Genomic DNA, 27,583 nt, shown 5'->3' on the forward strand with positions numbered 1-27,583 from the left:
TCATCTTCCTCAGCTCTCATACTTACATATAACAGCATTACTTCTGTTTAAGAGTGTTCTGTGTTTTGATAGATTGAGGCTGAAGACGCAGATGCTGAATCTAAAAGAGGATGGATACTGGATATTCCCAGCAGCAGATCTCAGCTGATCACCATTGAGGAAATCCATGGTGCTTTAACACCTGAAATCATATTCTGTCTCAAAGACAATGATAGAGAGGGTGAGAGAAAGTATTAGCAAAAACATAATGCATAATAGTCTAAGATTGTTTTATATACATCACGCTTGTTGTTTATTGAAGGAAGGACTGTACTAACCAGAATGTACGAGCGGAATAAAGAAGAAGTGGATCAAGCTGTAATGACTCGCCTACAAAACCAAAGGAACCTGCAGAAGACACAAGACCATGAGACACTGTAAGTCTGGCTGATAGTACTTATGTTATTTAATTACAGTGTTTTTAAAGAAAAATTATGCTATTAGCATAACTGGAGTGAAAACTGAAATGAAAATTACATGCACTGTTGCCTAAAAGCAAGAAGGTCGCTGGTTCGAGTCCCATCTGGAGCAGTTGTCATTTCTGTGTAGAGTTTGCATGTTCTCCCTGTGTTAGTGTAGGTTTCCTCCGGGTGGATTTCTCCACAGCCCAAAGCCATGCGCTGTAGGTGAATTGAAAAAAACTAAATTAGACAAATACAGTAAAACTTCTTACAACCATCTTTCATACATTTTAATGAGATGAGATGACAAAACTGAACTTTCAGACGGCATTATTTCAGGAAAAACAGCCGTGCTGCCTGATATGAAAAATAATTGTGGACATATTTTTATTATATATATATTTCTGAAATTGTTTTGATGAATGTTTAAACGACTAACATTCGTGAAATAGACAAAGAATGGGATTTTAATCAATTGAATGCATTTGTGCTGAATAAAAGTAAAAAAAAAGAATAAATGTAATTATAATAATAAATTTGACCTCAAACTTTGAATGATACATTTTAGGCTTTCAAAGTTTTTTTCAGGTTTAAGTTAAATTTTGATTCCCAAATGTATCTAAAAACATTTTTGTACAGGATTTGGTGAACATTTGCATATTTTCATATTTTAAAAAAATATTTTAAACATGAGTTTTTTTACATTTCTAAAAAATTATAACAATTATAAACAATTATTTAAAAAAATGGTATGCTTTTCCCCATTGCTTTCATGCTTGTTTGCAGGAAACACTCTGAGGACTCAAAGAAAGATTCACAGCATTCTGACACTCTGTCCAAACTAGAGACAGTGCATGAGGAGTCAGGTAACACTCATCATCACACACACATCTACTCATTTTTACATTGCCAGTGGTCATTCTTATATTTTGATAGCATGATTATTTTTTTAATACATTTTGAAGTGCCTTTTCTATATATATTTGCAGAAAGTTCTGATAAGTCTGATGATGAAGGCAAAACTCCAAGCAAGAATGGTTTGCAGTTTTATCATCAATTATAGCTTTATGCTTTAATTCAGCATCATTTGTAGTTTCATGAGCTCTGGAAGATGTAAATTGTTGCATATTTCTATGTGTGCAGAGGTGGTGCTGCCAACAGTGTGGGAAAACGGTCATCCTGATGGCCCAGAGATGGATGTCTTTAAAGTAGAGCTGAAGCAATTTATGACAGATTGGGAAAGCATGGAGCAAACAATAACCTGCAGCTACGCTGTGCTGGAGATTAACAACAAAACCCCTCAGGGGATCCTCCAAGAGATGACTGATCATATGGAGAGTATGTCATTTTGACTGTTTCAAGATATTTTATTTAGCACCCACTTGGGGCTTTTGCACTGGAGGATCTTTTTCACAGATTTGCTAATCCAGTGACGTATGTAAAACGGGGTTGGAAGTGTGTGATTCCCACACAAAAATTGTGATTATAAAAAGCTACGTTGATGGGAGAATTTGAGCAGCTGTTTGTAAACTATAAGTACATGTATTTACCCTAAAAATATACTTAATTAAGCCACTTTAAATAATAAGTTAAGCCATAATAATTAGTAAATGAAAAATTATTCTAGTGTACGTTCACTTTTAGGGAGGTTTTTATGCAAGTTTTATAAATCAGACCACAGAACAGTATTTTAAAATGTTACAAGACTTGATGTTACAAGAAAAGCAAGGCCAATCACATAACTTACATTCTTATATTCCATCTCTATTATCACTAAAATGCAAGACACAGAAAGAAAAAACATCTTCAATCATGACATTCTCCATTCATAGATTTGTTGCCATTGGCTAGCTTACATCACTTCAGGCTTCTTTCTGTAGTGCGAGTACAAATTAGTTCTGGGAGAGCATGGCCTTTTAGCAAGTTCCTGTTTCTCAGCTCCTATAACTACTTGGTGCTATCCACTTGTTAAGTGACGTCACGCAAAGTGACTTCCGCTCTATCAAACTGTATGGGGAGACTCATCAAATTGTGATAATAATTCAACGTTTACAAAGTGATATAATACTTTTGAAAATCACAATCACAATATGTATATCCATGCCTGATATCTGATAGCCAAAAAGTGATACATTTTTTATAAATTGTCAAAATGTTGGTATTTGTGATGCAGCAAGTCCAGAGAATGTTCAGTACACCATGATTTAATATGAAATTCACTTGAATGTGTAATAGAACTTAAAGGCCATAAACGAATATTTTCTCATTTCAAATGAGTAGCGGCTTGGACCCAGAAACAGTATTACATACGTCACAACTTAACAAGCGGATTGTGTTTTTTTTTTTGTTTTGTTTTTTGTTTTTTTAGAGCCATTCAAGCACAAAGCTATAATGACTTCTAGTGCAGATCTGGAGGAAGAGGAAGAGGCTATACATATGCTGATACAGGCTGAGAAACAAGATGATGTTGTTGATGAAGAAGAGGAACAAGAATCAGAGGTTATATCCACCTTTGGCAGCACTGAACCCGTTTACTTTCTTTATACACATTTCTTATTGTGTTTTAATTAGAATTGCATTATGCTACAGTAATGAAACTGATTTTTTAAAAATGATCCAATGGAGTAAAATAGAATGTATGCCTCTCCAAAGCATATTTAAAGTTTATATGTAAGTAACCTTTTCTTTTATTTTAATCAATAATCATTTAATAATTTAATTAACAACAAACAATCTAACAGGAATGAAATAGTTTATTGATTTAATTAATAATAAATAATTTAACAACATATTTTTTGCATGTTCACGTTTGTCTGATGTCGGTTAATGGTTACATGAGATCCATATAAAAATAGTTTTTTTTGTTTAATTTAATGAAGTTTTTTTCATAAATTGTATTTGTCATCATTTACTCACTTTCCCTTCACTCTATAAGAATTTAGTTCATCTTCACAGCACAAAATTAAAATACTTTTGTTTGTTGTTTCGCTCCGTTAAAAATCTGTTCATCCAAATCATCTCTGTCGCTTAAAAAAAGTTTATGAATAATATTATCAATAGTAATATGTGAATAAAACCCTAAAATAAATCTCTAAAAAAGCAATCATGTTTCTTCAGAAGAGTTGGATTAAACTGCTCAATTCCTATGGACTTTTGTTTTCTTTATAAACATTTTGAGCTATCAAAGTTTTGGGTGAATATGAGTTTCACTGGAAAAGTTTCAACATAAATCTCACAGATTTCATTATAAACATTGAAAAGAGGAGGAAAGTCCTTACCCCAGGTGGAGGAGTTTAAGTATCTCGGGGTTTTGTTCACGAGTGAGGGAAGGATAGAACGTGAGATTGACAGGTGGATTGGTGCAGCGGCAGCAGTAATGCAGTTGATGTACCGGTCCGTTGTAGTGAAGAAGGAGCTGAGCTGAAAGGCAAAGCTCTCGATTTACCGGTCAATCTACGTTCCTACTCTCACCTATGGTCATGAGCCTTGGATCAAGACCGAAAGGACAAGATCTTAAATACAAGTGGCTGAAATGAGTTTCCTTCGAAGGGTGGCAGGGCGCACTCTTATGGATAGGGTGAGGAGCTCTGACACCCGGGAGGAGCTCAGAGTAGAGTCGCTGCTCCTCCACATCGAGAGAAGTCAGCTGAGGTGGCTTGGGCATCTGTTTCGGATGCCTCCTGGACGCCTACCTAGGGAGGTGTTCCAGGCATGTCCCCCTGGGAGGCGGCCTCGGGGAAGACCCAGGACACGCTGGAGGGACTATGTCTCTCGGCTGGCCTGGGAACGCCTCGGGATCCCCCCAGAGGAGCTGGAGGAAGTGTCTGGGGATAGAGAAGTCTGGGGTTCTCTCCTAAGACTGCTGCCCCCGCGACCCAGCCCCGGAAAAGCGGCAGAAGATGAATGAATGAATGGATGAACATTGAAAAAAAAAGAAAAACTCTTCCTATGTAAACAAACTATTGCTAATTCTCAGAATATCATACCTGTCTTTGTTTATGATGGTCCCATTAGGAGTTCAACTTTAAGAGGCAGCTGGGAGACACCAAGCATTTTTGTCCAGTGGTTCTGAAGGAGAAAGGTCTGCTACAACCATGTCTGGATGAATATGCTGCCAAGTACAGAGACAAAGTTTATTACTTCTCCAGCAAAGAAGCCCTAGAAAAGTTCTTGCAGAACCCTGAACTCTATATCTCCAACAAAGAACTACTAAAGGTATGAGCAGAATTAGATCAAAATAGCTAATGAGAACACACAAATTCAATCAATATCAAAATTAGACAATGACCTACAACCTTCACATTTTGTATTTCTGAAAAACAAAAATCAAGGTGTTTATAAATTGGTTTATACTTTTAAACTACACTGTAAAAGTACCAAATATGTACATAACTAGACATCGTCACGTTGGAATTTAAAGGTTCTATCTGCGTTCTGAATGATTTTGAGATATTGAGATTCAAAGTTTTTGCATTCGATTATAGCAAACAGTATGCATAACATTTGTTTTTTTAAATAAAAAGTCTTAAAATGTAAACAACTTTTAAAAAAACATCCCATCATGTAAAAAAGTTGTCATTTAATAAGAATATGTCAATAACTAATTTCACAGGAACTTTAAAGTAATCTTTTCTGCAGCTTAAGTTGTTATTGGGATAATATTATACGCAATAAAAGCTTTAGCAAATAATTGCAACAAGAACATTTGATATCTTCATGTGCCTAAACTGTACATAAGACTAAGCTTGTTCACTACCAGCCACCTGCACTGCGGGTCTCCATGCTAGGAGTGAGGGGTTCTGGGAAGACGACTCATGGGAAGTGGCTTGCCCAGCAACTGGGAATTTTCCACATCCAGTTCAGAGAGCGTCTGCAAGAGCTCATTCAACGAAAGACCCAGAAACGAGTGTCACCTGCTGATGATTCAGAACCACCTGAGGAACCTCCAGAGGAGCTGCAGAGCCTGCTTAAAGCTCAGGCCCGGATTCAGAGTGCAGAATCACCTACAGACCAGGACAACACCACCAGTCTTGAGGAGACTGCATCTGGTAGTCCTGACGCAAAGGTAAAGGGGCTAAAAGGTTAGACGCTTGTATCATTGTTTATCATTGACTAATTTTGAGCGTTTATTCGTTTATAGGAAGAAGAAGCCTTGACCGAAGATGAAGAGGCCATTAAAGCATACTTGCAGAATGGAGATCCTCTCCCTTCAGAGATACTGGAAATGCTTTTATTTCAGTGGTGGAACCAGGAACCCTACAAGTAAACTTTCATTCACACACACTCATTAATTCACACATGCTAGCTCCTAATATTGAATAAAATACACTTGCAGATAATACATAAGTCATTATTTATTCACCTCAACATGAAGAAAATATTTAAAATACATTAAATTTCATATGGGGCAGCACGGTGGCTTAGTGGTTAGCACTGTCTTCTCACAGCAAGAATGTCACTGGTTTGAGTCCCAGCTTGACCAGATGGCATTTCTGCGTGGAGTTTGCATGTGCTCCCGTGTTGGCATGGGGTTCCTCATACATGCCATTCCCATAAGAAATCAAAAACTATTGTCATAAGTGTTTTCAAACACTAAATCACTAAATCACTGTTGGAGTGCAAAAAACAAACAGAAAATCAAAAATAAATGTAAATGATTATCTTTGAACACAAAATATATATTTTAATAAATGAAAATCAACAAAGTTATTTAGAATCAAGCCATAAGAGGCAAAACAAATGTGTGCAAATGTGCAGGCAACATACATTCAAAATATGAATCAAAAATAGTTGAGTTGATAACACTGAGTGATCAATAAATCAAATACAAAATAACTATTCATTTACTAAAGTATAGCTAGAATGTTTTTTTTTTAATTGCAGATTATGCTAAACTGGTGAGGCAGTCTTTTTAGCGTCACCTTCCAGTGTTTACTGGCTTTATGTCAAGCAAAACACACTCTGAAATTTTGTCTTTGATTTTTCTTTGCCTTTTTTCAGACTTGGGTGGTCTCAAATCTACACTGTAAAAATAAACTTGCTGCCATAATTTTTTTGTTGAATCAAATCAACTTTTCTAGTAATCTCAACATACATTAATCAAACTGACTACAAATATTAAGTATTTTAACTTATTGTAAATATAAATACAATATTTTTGCTGTGATTGATTTACAGTTACTGTATATTTTACTGGAATTTGTTAACAGAGCTCTTTAAGAAAACAGCAGTTCAACTAGCTATCTATTATCCTGTACAGACATTATTTTGAGCTGCTTCACTTTTTTTATCTTACTGCAGTCGCGATGGCAAGCAGCTGCTTTGTTTTTTATTTATTTATTTAAAAAGCACATTAAAGCTGAGATACAACCAGAAAGACGATAATACAACACTTACTATCACAATCATCAGCACTTTTAATAGTTTATTTTACAGACTTATAATATGCTGTTTTTCTATTGGAGTTTTCATTACAAAATGGCCGCCGCGCTATCTAGTGACTGTTTCTCAAATTGCACTAGAGTGTCGCCTCTTGGTGTTTCTAGGCTCTTTGAATAGAAAAAGGATTTCGGTCTTGCACCTGAATCACTGAAACTATGGTAACAAGACATAACACTAAGAAATGTTTTCTTTTCAATTCAAACTAAATATATATGTGCAAATGACATAAAATAAATAAATGCATTTGCTGAATAATTTGATCTAAGGGACAAATTCTGTCTTAAATAGATGATCAATTAAAATTGACGGAGACAAAGAAGCACAACAACTGAAAAGTGAGAGTTTTATGTGAATCTCAAACCACAAAACTGACATATATTGACTGAAATAATATATAATAAATTAATCTGAAGTATTCAACTTCAGTGTGATTCATTTAACAAGACACACGGTTGCTCCGGGTTCCCCTACAGACCAAACCCATTGCGCTACAGGTGAACTGAATAACTAAATCGGCCGTAGTGTATGAGTGTGAATGTGAGAGTTTATAGCAGTTTTCCAGTACTGGGTTGCAGCTTAGAGGGCATCCGCTGCATAAAACATATACTGGAATAGTTAGCGGTTCATTCCGTTGTGTCAATCCCTGATAAATAAGGTACTAAGCTGAAGAAAAATGAATTAATGGATAAATGAAGATGTTTTTATATAATGGCAGTTCTAGATTGTGAAGCTCAAAACAGGACAAAACAGCAACAACATAGATATAGACCAGTAATTGATTTTGAAATAGTTTAGTTTCTATTTTAATATTAGATTAAATTTAGTGATGTCCTTTTGTGAATTTATTGCTGTCATTTTTGTGTATATTATACAGCTCCTACAGTATGTTGTTTTATTATTACTACTTTTTATTTCAGCTGGTTGTGAAGGCAACATTTTTTTCATGAAATATTTGTTTATAGCTATAGTTATATAGTTTATAGTTGTTTAGTTTATAGTTATAGTTATCAGTAACTATTATTAGACCATTTAGATAATAATAAAACTTTTCTTTAATATAAATATTAAAATATAAAGATAATGCATTATTCATTGTTGTAGTCTCATGCATTAATAGATAAAATTTTCATTCATTCGTTCATTTTATTTTCGGCTTAGTCCCTTTATTTATTCGGGGTGGCCACCGTGGAATGAACCGCCAACTTATCCAGCATATGTTTTACGCAACTGATGCCCTTCCAGCTGCAACCCATCACTGGGAAACACCTATACACACTCATTCACACTCATACACTAATGCCAATATAGCTCACCCAATTCACCTGTACCGCATGTCTTTGGAGTGTGGGGGAAACCGGAGCACCCGGAGGAAACCCATGCCAACAAAGGGAAAACAGCGACCTGCTTGCTGTGAAGCACTCGAACTACTCACCGTGACACCGTGGATTCATTTTATTTAGCTTAATTTATTATAGTTGACAAAAAACAACAAGATAAAAAGTAATCCAACAACATTCCCTTCTTCATCAGACTGAAAAGAACCATTGTAAAAATCAGTTATATGTATACAGAATCAATAAAAGTAGTGTAAATACTAGGGATACTCTGATTGGTACTCGCTGATCTGGCCGATCTCATGAACCGATCACAAATGTTTTTGCGTTTACAAGCAGAGGAAGATGCACGTGCGCACCTGGGTTATACATACAGCAGCTACTGCATGTATTTAGACTTTTTATATAAAAGTACTGAGAGTTCTGTGTTTTTGACAATATTCCAAGTTCACTAAAAACCTGTCTGGAAATAATAAATAAATACATTTTAAAAATCAACATAAATATTTAATAAAGTAGCTTTTTGTAATTTACTTTTCTTTTTTTCTTTTCTTTTTTTAATTGAAGCATATAACTGACAAGCATACAGGATTATATGATAACATATGTAACAGTCATACAAAACGTATTGATGAAGAACATACATTAAAGAAAAATAACTTCTTGCAATTTACTTATTGCAATAAACAGTAGTTTATGAGCCTATTTCCTTTTAGTAAGAACTTGAAGTAATGGATTTAAAAGTGTGCATTTTAGCTTCTTATGCATCAAATATGTGCTCCAAACGTTTTCTTGATTGAGACGTTGAATTCTTCTTTCATCATTTGTAATGTTTTCAAATTGCATTGTTAGTACATTTTTGTACTTTTTTTTTAATCTGTGCTATCTATTATGTTCTGTAAAGCTGCTTCTGATCGTGACATGTTCACACCTAAATGGTTAAGAGACATTATATGAAGCATCCTTTATTTATTCTCTAAGGCAAAGAGAGATGTGCACTTAAGAATCTTACTTAGAGGGAAAATAAGCTTTATGCATTAAAAAGCTTGAAGTATCAGAATCAGTACTCAGTATCAGCTGCAAAAATCCTGATCAGAGCATCCCTAGTAAATACTGCTATGACTATATTTCAAGAAAACAGTAACAACAAATGTTTTTTGTACTGTTTGAAGGAATAGTAAAATAATCCTGTCTTTCGCTCTCTGAAAGATTGTCTGGGGAAAATGTGGTGGTGAACTTTTATAAATCTACAAACATTTTTGAGATGAAAGTGTTCAGTTGTTAAAGAAGGTCTAGTTTCTACATATTGTCTGCCATTTTCGGGGGTTTCTTCTGTGTTATAATGCAATGTTTGACATTTGTGTTAACAATTAGTGACTTACTGTAATAGAAGGCCTTTTTAAATTCAAGATCCACAGGGTTTATTCTGGAGGGATTCCCCCAAAACCACGAGGAGGTATCCTTTATGGCAGAGCATCACTTGTTTCCAGATGTGGTGGCAGTTATGTCGGTGGAGGTGTCTGAGGTGGTGCGGCGTCTCCTGCCTTCACGGCTCAACCGCTGGAGAGAGAGACGGGAGCGCAAACAACAACAGATCCATCTGGTCATGAAGCTGCGGAAAGAAATCAGGGTAAGCTTTTAGCCAAATAATTCATTAGAACAAAATTATCAGCAGGCATTTATCATGAAGCAAGTGAAGTTATTTCTGGAGTGAATCTGCACTGGTCTGCAGGAGCGGGCCATCGCTAAGAGAAGAGCTGAGATTATGGCTGAACAGGCATTTAGGAAACTCAGCCCACCAACTCTAAGTCCCCTCAAAGAACAGGTCATTTATTCGCTTGTCGAGTTTTGATTTGGTGAATATCAATGATGACAGATCGATTCTGATTAGACAGTCTAATGCTCTATTAGGAGGAGGAAGAGGAGAAGGAGGAGGCAGTGGATGAAGAGCAGGAACTAGAGGAGATAGAAGCCATGCTGTTGGAGGAGTTTCCTCCTGAAGATGAAGAGGAGACTGAGGATGAGGAACAGGAAACAGAGGAAAGTGCAGAAGAGAGGCTAGAGGTGGAGATCAGCGAGAGGTTCGAGAAGGATAATGACAACCTCACTAGCATGACGGTAAGGAGAAGATACTGAAAGATTCAATTATGGTTGAAGTCAAAATTATTAACCATGTTAAATATTTTTTTCTTTTTCAATATTTCCCAAATGATGGTTAACAGAGCTAAGAATGTTTCACAGTATTTCCTATAATATTCTTTCTTCTTAAGAAAGTTTAATTTGTTTTAATTTGGCTAGAATGAAAGCAGTTTTTTTTAATTTTTTAAAATCCATTTTAAGGTCAATAATATTAGCCTTCTTTAGCAATGATTTGCCTAATTACCTTAATTAACCTAGTTAAGCCTTTAACTTGCACTATAAGCTGAATACTAGTATCTTGAAAAATATCTAGCAAAATTTTATGTACTGTCATCATGGCAAAATACAAAAGAAATCAGTTATAAAAAATTAAACATAAAATGACATTAAATTTAATAATTAATGATATAATGATTTAATTTGATAAAAAATGACATTTTATTTCTAAGGAAATGTACTTTATAACCAGATGAGTGTACTATGTTTATTGTTTTGTCATTATTAGAAGTTTTGTAACTGTGAGAGCTGACACTTAAAAACTTATTACAGTGAAGTTTGAATACCTCTTATAATTCAATTTATGAAAACAAAAACTATATTTGAGTTCTAGAAGTTCATAAGGTAAGCAACAGAGTCATTTTTTGTGACCCTGGACCAGTTTTATGTTGCACAGGTTTATTTTATGAAGATATTTTGTAAATTTGTAAATAAATATCTAAGGTCAATCTCTTTAAATGTGATTTTTTTAATCCCCCTATTCCAGATTATTAAATAGTTGTCAAAAATGACAACTTTTTCACAACCTAATGGTGTTTTAGAGACATATTTATTTTTCCATAATAAACTTAAACTAGCTCAGGTAACATCACAAATAAGACTTTGCTTCACTCAATGCGTTATTTAATTATAGTTACCCAAAAACATTTAAAATCCAGCAAAATATTGAGATAACCGAGGCTTATAAATTCTGCAGATAAAATAAAGAATGTGTTGTTGTTGTTGTGTTTTTTTTTTCCATAGGACCTACTATCAGACAATCAAATCCCCCGTCTTGTAATAAGCGCTGGCCGTTTGCCTCGGATTGTGAGGTACCAGCTCCTAAAGGAAATCAAACCTCTGATGGAAAACAGAGACTTACTGTTTCAGACGTGTCAGCCAATCAGCTACAGTCTTGCCAGGAGACTCCTGTATTGCTCCTTTAAATATCCCAGTGCTTTCGGGTGCTGGGATCCTGTTAAGGTAAAAGAAGATCTACAAAACACAGATTTTTAGTTCACACTTGGAGATTTGGTTTATGTAAAATCAACTCGTTTGCTTTGTTATTCATTTGAATAAGTGTATTATTGATGTGAATCAAATAAGTGAGCTTAGACTTCTAAAAAGTTGTGTGAACCGCAAAGTTGCTGAGGCTTTTATCTCAGTATGTTGAACTAAAACTGAATATAAAGTAGGGGGAGGTTTTTTTTAATTGCACATCATTCCCTCATATCATCTATAGAGGGTGTAGTTCAGAATATTGTAGCTAAAGCCTTCAAAACTACCTTTAACAGAGAAGGGCCGCAAATGCAGAAGAAAAGTGTCGGACTTTGATTCACGATTACCAAAACAACTATTTTTTTCAGTGGGTTAACTTGGATTAATTGTGAATATAAATGTGCACCACTAGCAAAACAAACATTGAGCATTTTGATTTCACACAGACTTTAAAACAAATTCTGGTTAAATTTGACAGAAATACTAAACGCCGCACAGATCAAAGACATCCAAACATACCAAAAACAGGACATGATGTCACAAGATGCGACCTTTTAAAGGAAGGAATTCTCAAACACACCTGGTTTTACTCATGACAGTTGAAAGGTTGCAATTTAACACAGCTGTTAGAAACAATTCTCTTTGCAGCAGATTTATTGTTTATATGCGAGAAGGTATTCCTTGTGCTGTTTTGAATCCTTTACACTTGTTATAAGCTCTTTATGAGTCCTCAATTGATATAAATATCATTATATACATCAAGTGTGTTAAGCCCAGCACACAGGATTGAACTGAACTACAAGCGTGAACAAAGCTTATGACAAAGCATAAAAACAGAAGCGAAGTTACAAAAACACTCAAGTTTGTTGTGACTTTCTGTAGTACACCGAAGGAGATTTGATCCAGCCTCCACAGGACTCTTACCACTCCACCTTTCCAGTCATCTTGCACCAGTTCATCTACTTCTTCGCCTCCAAGGAGACACGCAACACCTTCATCCTCAATCCAATCAAATATCTCCGTCAACCAAGGCCCAACCCTTCCCTTCCCATCAAGCTGGCGATCATTGGCCCACCCAAATCAGGCAAAACCACAGGTCAGATTTCTGGAACAAAATATTATTCATTATGACAGGGTTCCCATTTGTCATTGAATATCGTGGAATTTTAAAAGGGTCCACTGCAGACATTAACCCTTATGTGCTGTTGGGGACGTTTTCATTCACTCTGGGGTGATTTTAAGTCTTATTTTGGCCATACATTTATCTTTGTTTCAGCGAATGGAATGATTTTTAGTGACAAATCTTAATATGACACATATTTTGGGAAAATGTCTTAAAAATTTCCAAAAATTCAATTTATTTATGCTGGGGGCTGTTTTTGCCCCATTGGCTTTCAATACAATGAATTTTTTTGACTGCAAAGCCATGACACCATATAATCATGCATTCTCGGTTATTGGTGGTTTTCCCTGTTGGTAAGAGTTTTTTTTTTTTTTTTAAGTTTTATTTTCCATTTAGCAAAATGTAGATTTTTTTTTTATACTGTGTTTTTTGCATGTATGCATTTTTAATATGATTATAGTCAGTCCATTGTTTTAAAACAGTTTCATTTCATTTCTGCTTGTCAACCAGCAATCAAATTTATTAAAACAATATGATTTTTTTTACAATACCAAGAAGCATATCTACATTTCTGGAGATCACGAATTATGTAGCCAGAAGCTACGTATGCATTACATCTTTAAAACAAACTCTATGGGGTGGTATGGGTGGTATGATGCCATTCCTTTTCTCGCTTACCAGCTGACCGTTTTCTTTCATATGGACAGCTTTTCCGGTAGGTCTACATGTACGTTGGCGAACTTGAGATGCAGAGCGGAATTGAACATGACATTGAGGTCAATCAGTGTTTTTTAAAACACTATTGGTTGGGTTTAGGGAAGGGGGAGAGTGGGGGATCGGTCAGTTGGTCAGTCAGTTAGTCAACAGCGGCCTCTGGTGGATTTTTGTGAGAAGAACAGGCACGAATATCACTAGTAGGAGAAATGTGAGATCTGAAAAAGCGTACACATCAGCCTCTGGTGAATACGTGAAAACAAAAACTGCAAAACAAAAAACGTATTTTACTCTCTCTGGTAATGTATATAGTAGGGTTGGGCATCTAAGCTATAATGCCGATCCGATACGCATCTCGATACAAAGAATACGATCCGATATATTAGCGATACATTTGTGACATATTGCGATGCAACACGATACGATTCACACCCATATCACGATACGATGCGATATTTCAGCACTAACTAATTAGATCAAGTTTATGAGATGATGTGAAAGAGGATGCTGTGCCATTGAATGAGTTTGATTATTTATAAACCAAGCAAAACCAATACTTTTTTTTACAAACTGGCTCTTCTCTCAGAGCCAGAGTGTCAGTTTACAGTAGAGGGCCATTTTAGAACATATAGCACATATTATTTAAGTATTTTCCAGATAAACAGAATGTATAAGTGCAATATATATTAAAAAATATGTATATATTTGCACTCTTTCAACATAAATAAATTTAGCATTGCACAACAAGAATTGTGATTTAACTTTTCAACTATGAAAACAAGTTTTACAAAGATATTTTGCCACTGATTATTCAAAACTTAAGGTTGTGAACTAGCAGTGTTATGCTGCTTTGAAACATCACTGTCACTGTAAACAACAGGCTAATAAAAATATAACAAACCAGCAATCTTCTTGCTGTGAGGTGGTCAAACTACCCACTGTGCCACTGTGACACCCAATTATTTTTATCATTATTAGTATTAATATTATTATTATTATAATTAAATAAAAATTAACAGGAGGAGGTGTTTAAAACCTCCGTTCTCCGTGACACAAGGCTGAATATCTTTGCAGATGAACAATGCAATAGCATTCGTTATTGGCGTAGAGCGAGCAGAACTGTTGCGCATGGAAAAAAAAAAACTTGCAATGCTTTTCTCACCACTTTTGGAGCTGGTTGAAGCAGTGCGAAAGCCGGGGATGCAGAAACACTGGAAGATGCTTTCACAACAACACCGTGGCGCCGCTTCAAGTGAGATATCAGATTAGTCGTACTGCCCGCGTATTTTATAGATGCGCGGCACATTTTGCAAATTGCATCTGTCCTGTCATGTCGTCCATCCTTAAATCCATAATGTTGCCATACTTTAGATTTAAAAACTCAGTGGGGAATAAAATGTTTGTTTAGCTTCTCGCGCTTTCTGAGGGCGCTCCACTAGCTTCATCCGCACACCTGATACACTGAGTTGTAGTGTGTGCACATCCGCAAATCCGTTGCTAAGGCTTACTTTATGTAGGTCGATTAAATTATGCGCCAAAACAGGTTGACAACACTTGTTAATAAATAAAAAATACATTCTATATTAAAAATATAAGCTGTATCTCGGAAAAATCGATGCATCTCGCAAAAACCGATGCATCTCGATTTGCTTCCAAAATTTCATTCATCCTCTGCTGCTCAACCGATGCACTCGCATCGTGCACGCGCATGACCGCGTATCGATACATATCGGTTAATCTTCCCATCCCTAGTATATAGGGGTATGTAATCAGAATGAGCTTGAGTTGTTTTTAGTCAGTGAAAGTCAGGAAATTTGACATTTGACTTAAAGTGGGAACCCTGACATAAAGAAACTTATAAAAATAGAATACCAAGTTCAGGAGTGTTTTATTGATAACAGAAATAAGTAATGGCTTCTGAACTGTTTTCATTTAGTGGCCCAGGCGTTTGCACGGGAGTATGGTCTCACTCGTCTCTCCATTGGAGATGCGATACGGATGGTGCTCAACAGCCAGGCCAAAACTGACCTGGCTTGTCAGGTGCAGATTCATTTGAAACAGGGTCAGACTGTACCTGATGAACTGGCCATCCAGTGTGTGGAGGTGGCTGTGATGAACCTGGTCTGTACCACTCGTGGGTGAGAACCAATCCAAAATTAGTACATCTGAAAAAAATATATAACCTCAAACATATATCTCTGTATATGTGTGTTATACTTATTTTTGATGCTTAGGTTTGTGCTGGATGGCTTTCCTGTGACCAAGCATCAGGCTGAGTTACTAGAATCCTGTATTATTCCTATGGTGGTGGTTGAGCTGCAACTGGACATGGTGGAAGTGTTGAAGAGAGGGCTGAGAGACAGGGAAAAAAACAACAGGTTAGATCAACATGAACACTCACACAACACATATTGTTATGAGAATTAGGAGTAGAATATGTTATTATTTTGAATTATGTTTTACTTTTATATTTTCAGTTTAAAATTTTAGTAATGTAAAAGATGTATTTTTTTGTGTGATTTCAGTTTCTTTCTAATATTTTAAAAAAATTTATTACTGTAACTTTAACTTTTTTTATTTTAGCCAATTTCTCACAATATTGTTTTAAAAGTTATTTCTAAACCTAATTCATTATGACTGCTAAAACCTACAAAGGTATTCAAGTTTTTAAAAATCATAACGTTAAGAGAATAAATCTTATAAAAAGTATGATCTCAAAAATCTCTAATGGCAATTAAATCTTGTGGCTGGAAGGGCATCCATCACATAAAACATATGCCATACATAGCGGTTCATTTTGCTGTGGTGACCCCTGATAGAGCAGGGACTAAGCTGAAAGGTAGTGAGTGAGAATTAAACCATAATATTATTAGAACACATAAACATTAGGAGAATTATTTACAATATAATTATTATCTTGCAGCATGGACAGTCTTACTGTTGTGCTTTTGTGGTCTGGCGTATTATGTAAATGACCATGCACATGTAAAAGATTTTGACCATTATGCTATCTCTCCCCAACAGGTCTCATCAAGTGCATCACGATAGCCTCCAGGCCCTAAACATTCGCAACTCTTGCTTCAGACAAGAAGCCGAAGCTCTGAGGCTACACTTGCACAATCAGTATCACAACTGGACCCCTGTTGATGCTCACAAGAGCAAGTGGTGGGTCCAGGAGCGCATTTTAGATGAGGTTCGCATTAGCATGAGACACATTCATTCTTACCTAGAAAGGATTCACAAAGGTGAGAGCATGCAAATAATGCACAGTTGTCAAACAAGCAACACAGTCAAATCATAAATCATTTAAACGCCAAATATAATTTTAGGTTTTTAATAGTGAATGCACTTTATAGTGTAAATGACACTATAGTTCATTTATTTAAGTGAGAACAGCTAGATCAGAGATGCCCAAAGTAGGGCCTGAGGGCCAAAGTTGGCCCATTGTAACCTTTGATTTGGCCCACCATCGCAACTTAGAGGATAGTGAGATTGATGAGTGGGTTGAGGCGAATGCCTTTTCTTACATTTTTTGTTAGTACGAGGTCCCTTTTATCGCTGCTTGCAGATTTAATTTGTTAGTTTTAACGCTGACCTACAAAAAAAAGAAAAAACAAAATTAAATAATTAAATCTTGTAAATTATTTTAAAAAATATAAATACTGTCATTCAACAGATAGAGGACAATGCAGAAGGCATCGGCGAGCAAATCTAGGCAAAACCTAGTTTAATTCTGTTATAAATGAGATTGTTTTGTTTTTACTGTAATAAGTTCGTTGTAAAATGTAAAAAAAAAAATACTGACTTAATATAAAGCAATGTTTTCTAGTCATTTATAAATATTACCAAGTAAATTAGGAAATTACCCATGCCTACTATATTTACCTTCGGCCAACTATCCTCTATCAAGTTTGGTTTTTGGCCCTTCATAAGAAAAAGTTTGGGTACCCCTGAGCCAGATAAAGTATACTTCTGTGACATATTTACCCACAGTAAGGTTTCATTAGTTCAAGTATTTACTTACATAAACTAAGTATGTACAACACTTATGCAGCGTTTATTAATCCTAGTTCAACATTTACTAATATGTTATTAAAATCCAAGTTAACATTAGTTACATAAGTTTAGTAACATGAACTACAATGAACAACTGTATTTTCATTGACTAACATGAACAAATACTTTATCAAATGCATCGTTCATTGTTTGTTCATGTTAGTAAATGCATTAACTAACTTTAACTAATACCTAACTGTAAAGTGTTCCCGATATATTGATACCGTGAACTAAACATCACAAACAAAAACTGAAGACTACTGCTGTAGCAAGTCTGGAACATATCGAAATTCAGATTTGCATGACTCTGGATGAAATTAGAGACACTACAGGCTGCCATTGAGGCTGTTAAAAAAAAATAATAATGACAGTTGTGTTAACACTGCAATACCATCAGTTATTTAAATAACTATTTGTAGAGTGTAATCAGTTACATAATGTACCTTTATATCAAAGAGTTCTTGTCATATTTAAGTAGCATTTTCTACTCTAGTGAATCATCTATTTTTCTCAGCTATAGTTAACAACGTGTGATAAAGTGATGAGATATCTTGAAGGCGTCTGAATGATTTTTGGATTGACTGTATAGCTCATGAAAATTGCACTTACCTCACAATAATTTGTCAAGTTCTGAGACAACTTCCTGTCATCCTCACAGGCCAGGCAGCCTGTATAAACCGACTGTGCATTACCCCACAAGAGCTCCAGTCCCGGCTGGGTGAATTTGGGCACTACTGCCCTGTTAGTTTAGCTCTCCATCGCCATCTGGTGGACTGCTCGCATAACACCTCACTGGAATTGGCTGCAGAGTTCAAGGGCCAGTTCTACAAAATGGCCAGCAGGGAGTTTCTAGAGGTAAAGTGTCAGACAGCATGTTCATTTGTGCACAGAATTGTTCATTTAACTGACTGTTTCTCTTTATATGTTTCTTAAAAGATATTTCTAGAGTCCCCGGAGCAATTTGTGGCACCAGGTTGCCCGTACCCGTTACCCCCTGCTTCACTCTTACCTCATAAGCTCAGTGCTGGACAGGTGAAGAGCAGGTTCCCTCAGCAGGTGGAGATGAAGGGGTTCTGTCCTGTCACTTATCTGAATGGTAAACAAAGGTATAGCCAAAACACACAATAACACTCATGGTGAAAATGAGCTTAATTAAAGACTTACCCTTTGTAAACATTAACAAGGTCATTTTCTTTCGTATCTGTAGGTATGAGGCTCTACTGCGTGGAAATATGGAGTACGCTGCTGAGTACCGAAATAAAATCTATATTTTTGAGAGTGAGAAGAAACAAGAGCAATTTCTCAGGTCAGCACTTGCCCTATAGAAAGAGAAAAGGGAAGGTTTTAAATGAAATCAATATTTTTAAATTAAAATGTACTTACACTTTTAAAGGATTTATTTTAATGAAGATTTCAGAATAAATGTTTTCATAAAACAATCAGCACAGTCTAATCACTACAATAATAAGAAGTATTTGGAGCACAATAATCAGCATATTAGAAGAATTTTTAGATCATCACGTGACACTAAAGTTTGAAGTAATAGCATGTAATAGTTACGTCACAACAACAGATTAGGTTTTGAAATACAATAAAATAATTTTTTTTTAAATGTTGTTAATAATAAATGTTAATGGGATAGTTTACTAAAACAATTTTAAATGTACTCACCATTTACAACTCATCAAGTTGGTTCCTTTTTTTCTGTTGAACACAAAAGATGATTTTCTGAAGAACTTAACTGGTTGGCACTGACATTAATAAAATACAAATAATAATAATAATATTAATAAACTATAGTCAAGTCCAGTGTTGGGGAAAGTTATGTTTGAATAAAATGCATTACAATATTTACTTTTTTCAAACCTGCCTTGATCTCTTTCAGAACTTGCGGTGTATTTTTCTTTTTTAAATAGAGGAGATCTGCATTTAACGACACAATGTATAACTTTTACCTTTATTTACCTTTAAAAACTAATAAAAGAAATAGAATAAATGTTACCTTCTGAGAACTTCCTGATGCTTTACATGCTGTATAAACAGAATAATGAAATTTGAAAGCAATGTGTTTGCTACTTTTCCATTGAGACTATCCTCTTTTCTTCCATGTGTTCAAAATAATGAAAATATTTTCATCAGAGAAATGTAAGGCTCTGCCATCTTGGTTTCTGTCTATTCCTACGAGGAGCTCATTTTCTCATTGAGTGTAATTCAATGTGATTATACTAATTTTAATTCAGTAAACTATTTTTAAAAGCATATTAATTAATTCACAAAAGTAACGAGTTAAATTTATTTTTTAAATGTAACACAAATATTATTACTTAATTTTTAAAAGTAATGTGTTACTTTACTCGTTACTTACAAAAGTAATATTATTACGTAACTCGCGTTGTTTGTAATGCGTTACCTCCAACACGGGTTAAGTCAATGTCTGCAGGCTCCCAACATTCTTCAAAATACCTTTTTTTGTATTCAACAGAAGAAACTTGTTAATGTTTGAACTACTTGTGAGAGAGTAAATAACAACAATCATAATAATAATAATAGCCTGCTGCTCTATTTGTAATACAGAATTATGAAACGCTGATAATTCACAATATTACTGTCCTCAGATCACCTGAGATTTACTGGGACCAGAAACTTCCACATAAGCTGCCTCCATTGGAAGAGCCAGTCTTACTAACCTCTTTACCAATCCTGGGCTACTTGGAACAAGTAAGAGGCCACTGAAACACAGCCAATAACTTCAGTCTCTTAATCTTTTTTTGTTTTGTTTTGTTTTTTTGCTATTAATATTGATCACATAACAAAATGCTCTGTTCCAATAAACCTTATTTCAACAAGTGTCAAATTAATGTGTTTAAAGTTTTTTGTGGCAATTTATCTACCATTTTAGTTTGTTACTTTTATATATGTGTGTGTATCGTATCCATGTTTGTTTTTGTAGAGCGTGGCTGTGCCCATAATCAAAGCCATGACTGCTGTTGGTCAACTCAAGCCAAAGTTCCCCTTTCTCAGTGTGAAGAGATCTGCTATACTTTACCTGGCCTTTCATCTAAAAGGTGTTTAATGTCTAATAATTTAGCCTTTGACTTAAAATACATGTAGATAGGGTTTTAATCATACGTTTTTTGATAATTTGCTAAATGAATTCATTCAACATATGATCATTTCCGATCAATCAAAGTCTGTTTCCACATCTGAAATTACTGTCTATCTCTTTACCGTGCAGCATTCAACTCCAGGAACCCAGAATATATTCGTCAGAAGTACAAAAAGAAGCTACAAAAGTTTGAGGAAGGCTGTGAGCTCATCTCATACCTGAGCACCACCATGAAGACGTACAAATCCCCTCTCAACCTGCCAACAGAATTTTTACAAAAACTGGACCGGTTTCTGGCCCTGGAGAAGTCCACTAAGACAGACTCAGGCCTGACACAGCTTGGGGGAATCTAGAAAAGTTTTGGGGGGATCTAGAATACAGTATTTCATCAGTGCTGGTTGACATTACATCATATTTATATTTTTAAGAGGAGTTTGTTATTGTGTTCTGTTCAATTGATTATTAAACACATGATTGAACCCAGTAAATAAGTCTGAATTTGGCATGATTTTTACAGACACCTTACATTTTATAGCTTATTATTTTTAAAAATGTATACATCAATGTTAATAAAAAAATTATATTGCAATATTTTGTTTTTTGTTCTGCATTGCTATTTATTATGAAAACAACTGCAGATAGCCCAAAAAGCTCTATTTGAAAAGAATTCAGATTTTGTATGAGAGAGCATCTGCATAAAATATAATAATTAACAAGCATAGATAAATACAATACAAAAAAACATTGACATCAATTATGATTTGTGTATTTCTGTGGTGTCTTAAGAGTATTGAGGTACAGAAATGTATCAGTGTTGGGTAAAGTTACTTTTAAAAGTAACATATTACAATTATAAGCCACTCTTTAAATAAGTAACTACCTTTTTAAGTAAAGTAATGTGAAAGTATGTGTTGTGTTTGCGTTTTTTAATATATATTAAAATATGATTAAGATTGTAATATATCACTTTTTTACATAACACTGAAAATAACACTCACATAAATGCACACCAGTGCTCTAAACTTGCATGGAATGATTGCACAGCCATGAAAATACCTCGACTGAGGATAAAATTGCTGATGAATGCAGTAATAGAAATGTATTTAAAAAGAATCATAAACCACACTGTAAAAATCCTCTGATCAATTAGTCCTGACAGCATATATTTTTAGGTCATTGTAACTTATTAAACTAAGGTAATCATGTTCTAACTTAATTTAATAAGTTACGCAAGCTGTCTACTGCAGTTTAACATAATACAAGTTCAATGGACTCATAAGGTTAAGCTTAAAATGTAAGGAAACCACACTGTAAAAATACATCCTGGTTGCCTTAAAATTTTAAGCTGAATCAAATTAACTTTATAGGAGTCCATTGAACTTTTATTATGTTAAACTGACTTAAAACAGCTTTTGTAACTTGTTAAACTAAGTTAATCAGGCACTTACTTAATTTTATAAATTACAATGTCTTAAAACATGCTATCATGACTAACAGATTTTATTTTACAGTGTTTGTTCAACAATCTTCTGGTCATCTAAATTTAGAACTAGAGTGGAAGAAAGTATGATTACTAACAAAAACATTTTTATAAGTAATAAAGTAAGACGGGTATACTGTATTTGTTTGTATTAGGTTTGTACTTATTTACATTAATAAAAATAAGAGAATGTAGCTAATTAATTTTGTGTAAATAAACCAAATAAAAGGTAACAGTCGACTTCATTGTACGTCACAGGCTTTGGTAACTCTGGCAACCAGGACGCTTCGACTTTCCGACTTTCCACAACATGGCATCCATTGTACATTTGGAAATCGTCGGTCTGTTAAATAAACCTAATTTTCAAATAGCTAAAAGCATTGCGGAGGTAATGTAAAGTTTCTTTTTCTGATCTAATAAAGACCCCTAACCTTACTGCTGATTGAAGCACAATTGTTCACAAAAGCTAATGTTTGCTTCTGTAACTTAGGGATTAAAAAATAAATACCCGGATTCATTTGATGATCCAACAATCCGACCGCTGTTGGAATGTGACTGGCAGGACTATTTGTCTAATAAAAAGACGGTGAGCCACTGAACTATACACCGCTATCTTGATGTCAATTAGATCTGACTTTTACGTCCACTTTTTAAGGAGCTGAGAGGAGAGGTCTGGCAGTACCGCGGCTGTATAATGTCCTTCGCAAACGGCCAGTTGCTCGGGGATGAAAGGAAACTGTCCGGCTGGGCAGAGAAAGAGTGGAAGTTTACTTTCCATCGACCACAGGCTCTTTATATGGCACTAGCTGAGGAGTTTTACATCAGTAACCTGCGGAGCACTGGGGTAAATGATAATATGATATTGAATGATATGATATTGTAATGATACTTCAATTTATAAAAATAAATTAATAACGTTAAATATAGAGTTTATCCAAAATGATAAAATGCCTATACTATTTACTTCCCCTCATGTTGTTCCAACCCTTTATGAATTTCTATTCGTTTTTTGAACACAAAAAAAGGTATTTTGAAGAAAGCTGTAACCATTGCCTTCCATAGTAGGCCTAGTTGTTTCTCCTACTATGGAAGGCAATGGTTAGCAGTTCCCAGCTTTCTTCAGAATATCTTCTTTTGTGTTTTACAGAAGAAAGAAACTCAAAGATTTTAATAAGTAAGGGTTGAGTAAATAATGGCAGAAAGTTTATTTTTGAGTGAACAATGCCTTTAATATTTAGGCAACTAAAAACATTTATTAGTGCGCAACATCTCTCTCTCTCTCTCTCTTTACTACAGCATATTTTTGTTTATATGGACATTGAGAATGGTGGAGAGGCAGTTGGCAGACTGTTGTTTGAGGTAAGAAGAATATATTAATGAGAGAAATTGTTGTAGAGATAAATGTTGGGGTTTTACACTCTCAAAGTGTTTAAAATGTAACCTGCCAGCTGTTCTCAGACGTCTGTCCAAAGACGTGTAGGAACTTTAAGGCACTGTGCACTGGAGAGGCTGGTTTGTCTAAGAGTAACCTTGAGTTGAGCTATAAAGACTCGATTTTCCACAGAGTGGTGCCAAATGGCTGGATACAAGGTGGAGGTATGAATTAATAATATACTTTTACAGTATTTAAAAACAATACATATATTTTTTTAATCAGGGGTGGCCAACCCTGTTCCTGGAGAGCCACCTTCCAGCAGATTTCAGTTGCTACCCATATCAAACACTACTGAACCAATTAATTAGGACCTGAACGCCATGTGATAAGTACAGGCAGGTGTGTTTGATATGGGTTGCAACTGAAATCTGCAGGAAGGTGGCTCTCCAGGAACAGTGTTGGCTTAAGTTATAAAATTATGTACAAACTTAAGTACAGATATTTTCTTCTACAGATATTTCACCTGAAAAGAAAGGCACTGGGGGAGAGTCTATCTATGGACCAACATTTGAGGGTATGTCCTTATTAACTAATTTCAAAGTTCTAAAATTTATTATTCTTATTGTACACCAAACGAGCCATCACATTATGACCACTAACAAATCAAAAATTATAATTGTTGCCAATAATTGTTAATTGTTAAAGTCTGGGTAAATTATATATTTACTCAGTTCCTGAAATCAGTGTGATAGATACTAGACAATATACTAGAAAATTGACAGAAATAAAGATCCTAGCAACTTTGAACCACATTGTTATTTCAATGCGAATGGTACCAAGTCTCTGAAATGTTCATTTGAAAGGTTTGTAGATTAATCTGAGTCAGTATTGGTAAAAAAGAAAAAAAGAAAAAAAAAGGTGGCCCGAGAAGGCAAATTCCACCAACCATTGAAAGACTCATACATACATAAGGGTATGCCCAAGGCTTAAAAATGCATAAAAGTTGTTGCATTTGGACCGAACCAATCGAGCAATGGATGAAGTCTGCCTCGTTCAATGGACCCTTTTCACATTTCTGGGTTTCTCAGCAACAGAAGTCATCATAGTTAGGTAAAATTTAGAGCGCAGTAAAAGAGAGAGTAGAGTACAAAAAAAATTTTTTTTACAATCCTATTTGCTGAAATAATTAAAGAAAAACTCAACAATGTTGTTATCAAGACGTTCAGAAAAATGAAAAACATTGTGTGAGAATGTCAAATTTACTTTCCCGCCCCATAGACACTGCTTTAGAAACAACTCGCATAAGCAAAAATTTTGTAATTTAGTGCAAAGATGATATAATACATTCATAAATACATAGTACACTTTATTAGGTACACCTTACTGGATTTTGGTCCATATTGACATGATAGCATCACGCAGTTGCTGCAGATTTGTCGAGAGGGTGCTCGCTGTAGAGTCATTTGAGGAGAGCTGAGCTCCAGCGAGGGGGAGCATGAGCTGTCGCTCCTCCTCCTGTAAGCTGTTTTAATGCGTACACCAACCCCACCCCTAACCCTACCCCCAGTGACATCACTCGTAGAAGAAGTGCAAAAAAGGTGGAGCTCAAGCTTAAGTTCCCCCTCGCTGGAGCTCAGCTCTCCTCAAATGGCTCTGCAGCGAGCACCACTTGGATTTGTCGGCTGCACATCCATTATGCAAATCTCGCGTTCCACCACATCCCAAAAGTGCTCTATTAGACTGGGATCTGGTGACTGTGGAGGCCATTTGAGTACAGTGAACTCATTGTCATGTACAAGAAACCAGTCTGAGATGATTCGCGCTTTATGACATGCCGTGTTGTCCTGCTATAAGTAGCCATCAAGAGGATGGGTACAGTGTGGTCATAAAGGAAGGTACTGTACATGGTCAGCAACAATACTCAGGTAGGCTGTGGCGTTGACATGATGCTCAATTGGTACTAATGGGCCCAAAAATGTGCCAAGAAAATATCCCCCACACCATTACATCACCAGCCTGAACCGTTGATACGAGGCAGGATGGATCCATGCTTTCATGAGTTTGACGCTAAATTCTGACCTCACCATCCGAATGTTGCAGCAGAAATCAAGACTCATCAGACCAGGCAGCGTTTTTCCAATCTTCTATTGTCCAATTTTAGTGAGCCTGTGTGAATTGTAGCCTCAGTTTCCTGTTCTTAGCTGACAGGAATGGCACCCGTTGTGATCTCCTGCTGCTGTAGCCCATCTGCCTCAAGGTTCAACATGTTGTGCGTTCACAGATGCTCTTCTGCATACCTCGGTTGTAACAAGTGGTTATTTGCGCTACTGTTATCTTTTTATCAGTTCGAACCAGTCTGGCCATTCTCCTCTGCCCACAGAACTGCCGCTTACAGGATATTTTCTCTTTTTTGGACCATTCTCTGTAAACCCTAGAGATGTTTCTGCATGAAAATACCAGTAGATCAGCAGTTTCTGAAATATTCAGATCAGCCTGTCTGGCACCAACAACCATGCCACTTTCAAAGTCACTTAAATCCCCTTTCTTCCCCATTCTGATACTCAGTTTGAACTGTAGCAGATCGTCTTGACCATGTCTACATGCCTAAATGCATTTTGTTGCTGCCATGTGATTGGGTGATCAAAATTTTACATAACAAGCAGTTGGACAGGTGTACCTAATTAAGTGGCCGGTGAGTGTAAATATACATACTTTTAAAAAAAATCTAAATATTAAAAACTTTCAATGCTTAAACTTTCATATTAGGCAGGTGATCATATGTTTTGGCTCATCGGTTCAGTGTTTATGCAAACACAAAGTACTAGGTTTTTATGGTTTTCTCTTTTAGATGAGAATTTTGTCATATCCCACAATAAGCGTGGCATCCTGGGAATGGCTAACCAAGGTGCTCATAGCAATGGCTCCCAGTTCTACATCACACTACAGCCAGCCACCTGGATGGATCACAAATATGTGGCTTTCGGGTAATGACTACAAGAGATAGCATAAGTACATAAGAAAGCCAACATTTGGTATTTAACTTTGCATCAATAATGCAGACAATATCTGAAAGATGAATGCTTTGCTATTTACCACAGTTACAAATTTCATCGGTTCTGACATCTTTCTCTCTCTCCCAGGCAACTTGTTGAAGGCACTGAGGTTCTTAAGAGACTAGAAGCAGTGCCTACTTATAATGAGAGACCCAAACAGGACTGCAAAATAGTAGCATGCGGCATATTTGAGTTCTAAGTAATCACATACAGATTAAGAAGCAACATGAGAATTTTAAACTAACCATCTCAGATACAAATGGCTTGTCTATGTAAAGTGTACCATGTTTTTAATCCAACGGTCCACATTTAAAAAATAAAAATAAAGTGATTTAAAATGAAAAGAAATGTTACTACTATTGCTCATATTTTTTCAAATATAGGCTAGTATTTAAGTAAATATTTATTTATATGGGAATTGTTTTTTCTAAAATACAGAAGATAGAGGTTTAGATATCACCACTGTATAAAACAGAAAGAGGTCAACAGATTTCAGTAACCTCTAATTTTGATTAAAAGAAAAAATAATTCCACAAAATGAAGCGAAACAATCTTAATCCTACCTGTGAGAATTTGGAGAACGTTTAAGTTCATCTGTAAAATAAAGAGATGACATTTCAGTAAGCCTACACAGTATCATAGTTAAGAAAACTAAATTGTCAGAAAAGCTTACTAAAGTATGAACTTCAGACACAACCAAATAGAATTTGACAACATTAAAATCTTCCTCGTGCTGTCTTCTGTCGATTAATCTGTCTGACTCTTTTCACACACACTCAAATTAACTAAAGGCGCCATCTTGAGACAAAACATTTACTGCGGTTTGCTTTCATTCGAAATTATATAAATTCATGCTTTCAATATTGTTGCAGTGTTGTTAGGAAAACGTTTTATTTGTGTGTTACTTAATAAATTTAAACATTTTTGCGTTTGAGTAAAATTATTAATTAAAATTTAAACTCAAAATAGTTTCTCAGCACCCAAATCCATTTAACACAACAAAAACTAAATTAAAAGCATCTAAAACAAATAAATCTTGTTTTATTTTAATGGTTTTCAGATCAAATT

The 27,583-nt window shown here is 35.4% G+C and overlaps 2 protein-coding genes and 2 long non-coding RNA genes across 9 annotated transcripts in view; 2 read left to right on the forward strand and 2 right to left on the reverse strand.

Moving 5' to 3' along the window:
- Positions 1-21,095, forward strand: part of ak9 (adenylate kinase 9) — a 29,542-nt gene extending 8,447 nt beyond the window's left edge. For all 3 annotated transcript variants that reach the window (XM_087298369.1, XM_087298370.1, XM_087298371.1), the window contains 23 exons: positions 73-220; positions 302-416; positions 1,227-1,306; positions 1,430-1,477; positions 1,584-1,778; positions 2,809-2,939; positions 4,455-4,655; positions 5,200-5,505; positions 5,581-5,702; positions 9,626-9,845; positions 9,948-10,040; positions 10,127-10,333; positions 11,375-11,593; positions 12,491-12,704; positions 15,382-15,583; positions 15,680-15,823; positions 16,470-16,690; positions 18,160-18,356; positions 18,438-18,607; positions 18,709-18,807; positions 20,117-20,219; positions 20,452-20,566; positions 20,737-21,095. In XM_087298369.1, the coding sequence (XP_087154495.1) occupies positions 73-220; positions 302-416; positions 1,227-1,306; positions 1,430-1,477; positions 1,584-1,778; positions 2,809-2,939; positions 4,455-4,655; positions 5,200-5,505; positions 5,581-5,702; positions 9,626-9,845; positions 9,948-10,040; positions 10,127-10,333; positions 11,375-11,593; positions 12,491-12,704; positions 15,382-15,583; positions 15,680-15,823; positions 16,470-16,690; positions 18,160-18,356; positions 18,438-18,607; positions 18,709-18,807; positions 20,117-20,219; positions 20,452-20,566; positions 20,737-20,960 (3,774 nt within the window). In that variant the 3' untranslated portion in view covers positions 20,961-21,095. The remainder of the gene's footprint in view (positions 1-72; positions 221-301; positions 417-1,226; positions 1,307-1,429; positions 1,478-1,583; positions 1,779-2,808; positions 2,940-4,454; positions 4,656-5,199; positions 5,506-5,580; positions 5,703-9,625; positions 9,846-9,947; positions 10,041-10,126; positions 10,334-11,374; positions 11,594-12,490; positions 12,705-15,381; positions 15,584-15,679; positions 15,824-16,469; positions 16,691-18,159; positions 18,357-18,437; positions 18,608-18,708; positions 18,808-20,116; positions 20,220-20,451; positions 20,567-20,736) is intronic.
- Positions 59-4,558, reverse strand: LOC147839377 (uncharacterized). 2 transcript variants are annotated; one of them, XR_015518655.1, is made up of 4 exons: positions 4,427-4,558; positions 3,719-4,299; positions 318-387; positions 59-194 (listed from the first exon to the last, which is right to left on the reverse strand). It is a non-coding gene; the product is annotated as an uncharacterized LOC147839377 (long non-coding RNA). The 2 variants fall into 2 exon arrangements; XR_015518656.1 differs by having other exon boundaries at positions 3,719-4,302; positions 4,427-4,551.
- LOC137488665 (uncharacterized) lies at positions 15,317-27,112 on the reverse strand. The gene is made up of 5 exons (XR_015518658.1): positions 27,079-27,112; positions 18,666-18,820; positions 18,511-18,590; positions 18,111-18,350; positions 15,317-15,797 (listed from the first exon to the last, which is right to left on the reverse strand). It is a non-coding gene; the product is annotated as an uncharacterized LOC137488665 (long non-coding RNA).
- ppil6 (peptidylprolyl isomerase (cyclophilin)-like 6) lies at positions 22,385-26,863 on the forward strand. 3 transcript variants are annotated; one of them, XR_015517631.1, is made up of 8 exons: positions 22,385-22,475; positions 22,578-22,673; positions 22,743-22,931; positions 23,384-23,446; positions 23,514-23,683; positions 23,977-24,036; positions 26,311-26,446; positions 26,603-26,863. XR_015517631.1 is itself a non-coding variant. In NM_001020597.1 (8 exon segments), coding segments are annotated over 8 exon segments (882 nt in total). In that variant the 5' UTR covers positions 22,388-22,397; the 3' UTR covers positions 26,715-26,859.
- Positions 27,113-27,583: the final 471 nt, after the last annotated feature.

The sequence above is a fragment of the Danio rerio genome, chromosome 20, assembly GCF_052040795.2.
Source record: "Danio rerio strain M-AB ecotype USA chromosome 20, GRCz13ab, whole genome shotgun sequence".
Classification (NCBI taxonomy): domain Eukaryota; kingdom Metazoa; phylum Chordata; class Actinopteri; order Cypriniformes; family Danionidae; genus Danio; species Danio rerio.

Bases quoted from the DNA above. Each gene is read 5' to 3' on its own strand.
- ppil6 (XM_087296844.1), top strand. From the start codon at position 22,398: ATGGCATCCATTGTACATTTGGAAATCGTCGGTCTGTTAAATAAACCT. The intron at 22,932-23,383 runs GTAAATGATAAT...TCTTTACTACAG, and splicing joins GTAACCTGCGGAGCACTGGG to CATATTTTTGTTTATATGGA. The intron at 24,037-26,310 runs GTATGTCCTTAT...TTTCTCTTTTAG, and splicing joins CTATGGACCAACATTTGAGG to ATGAGAATTTTGTCATATCC.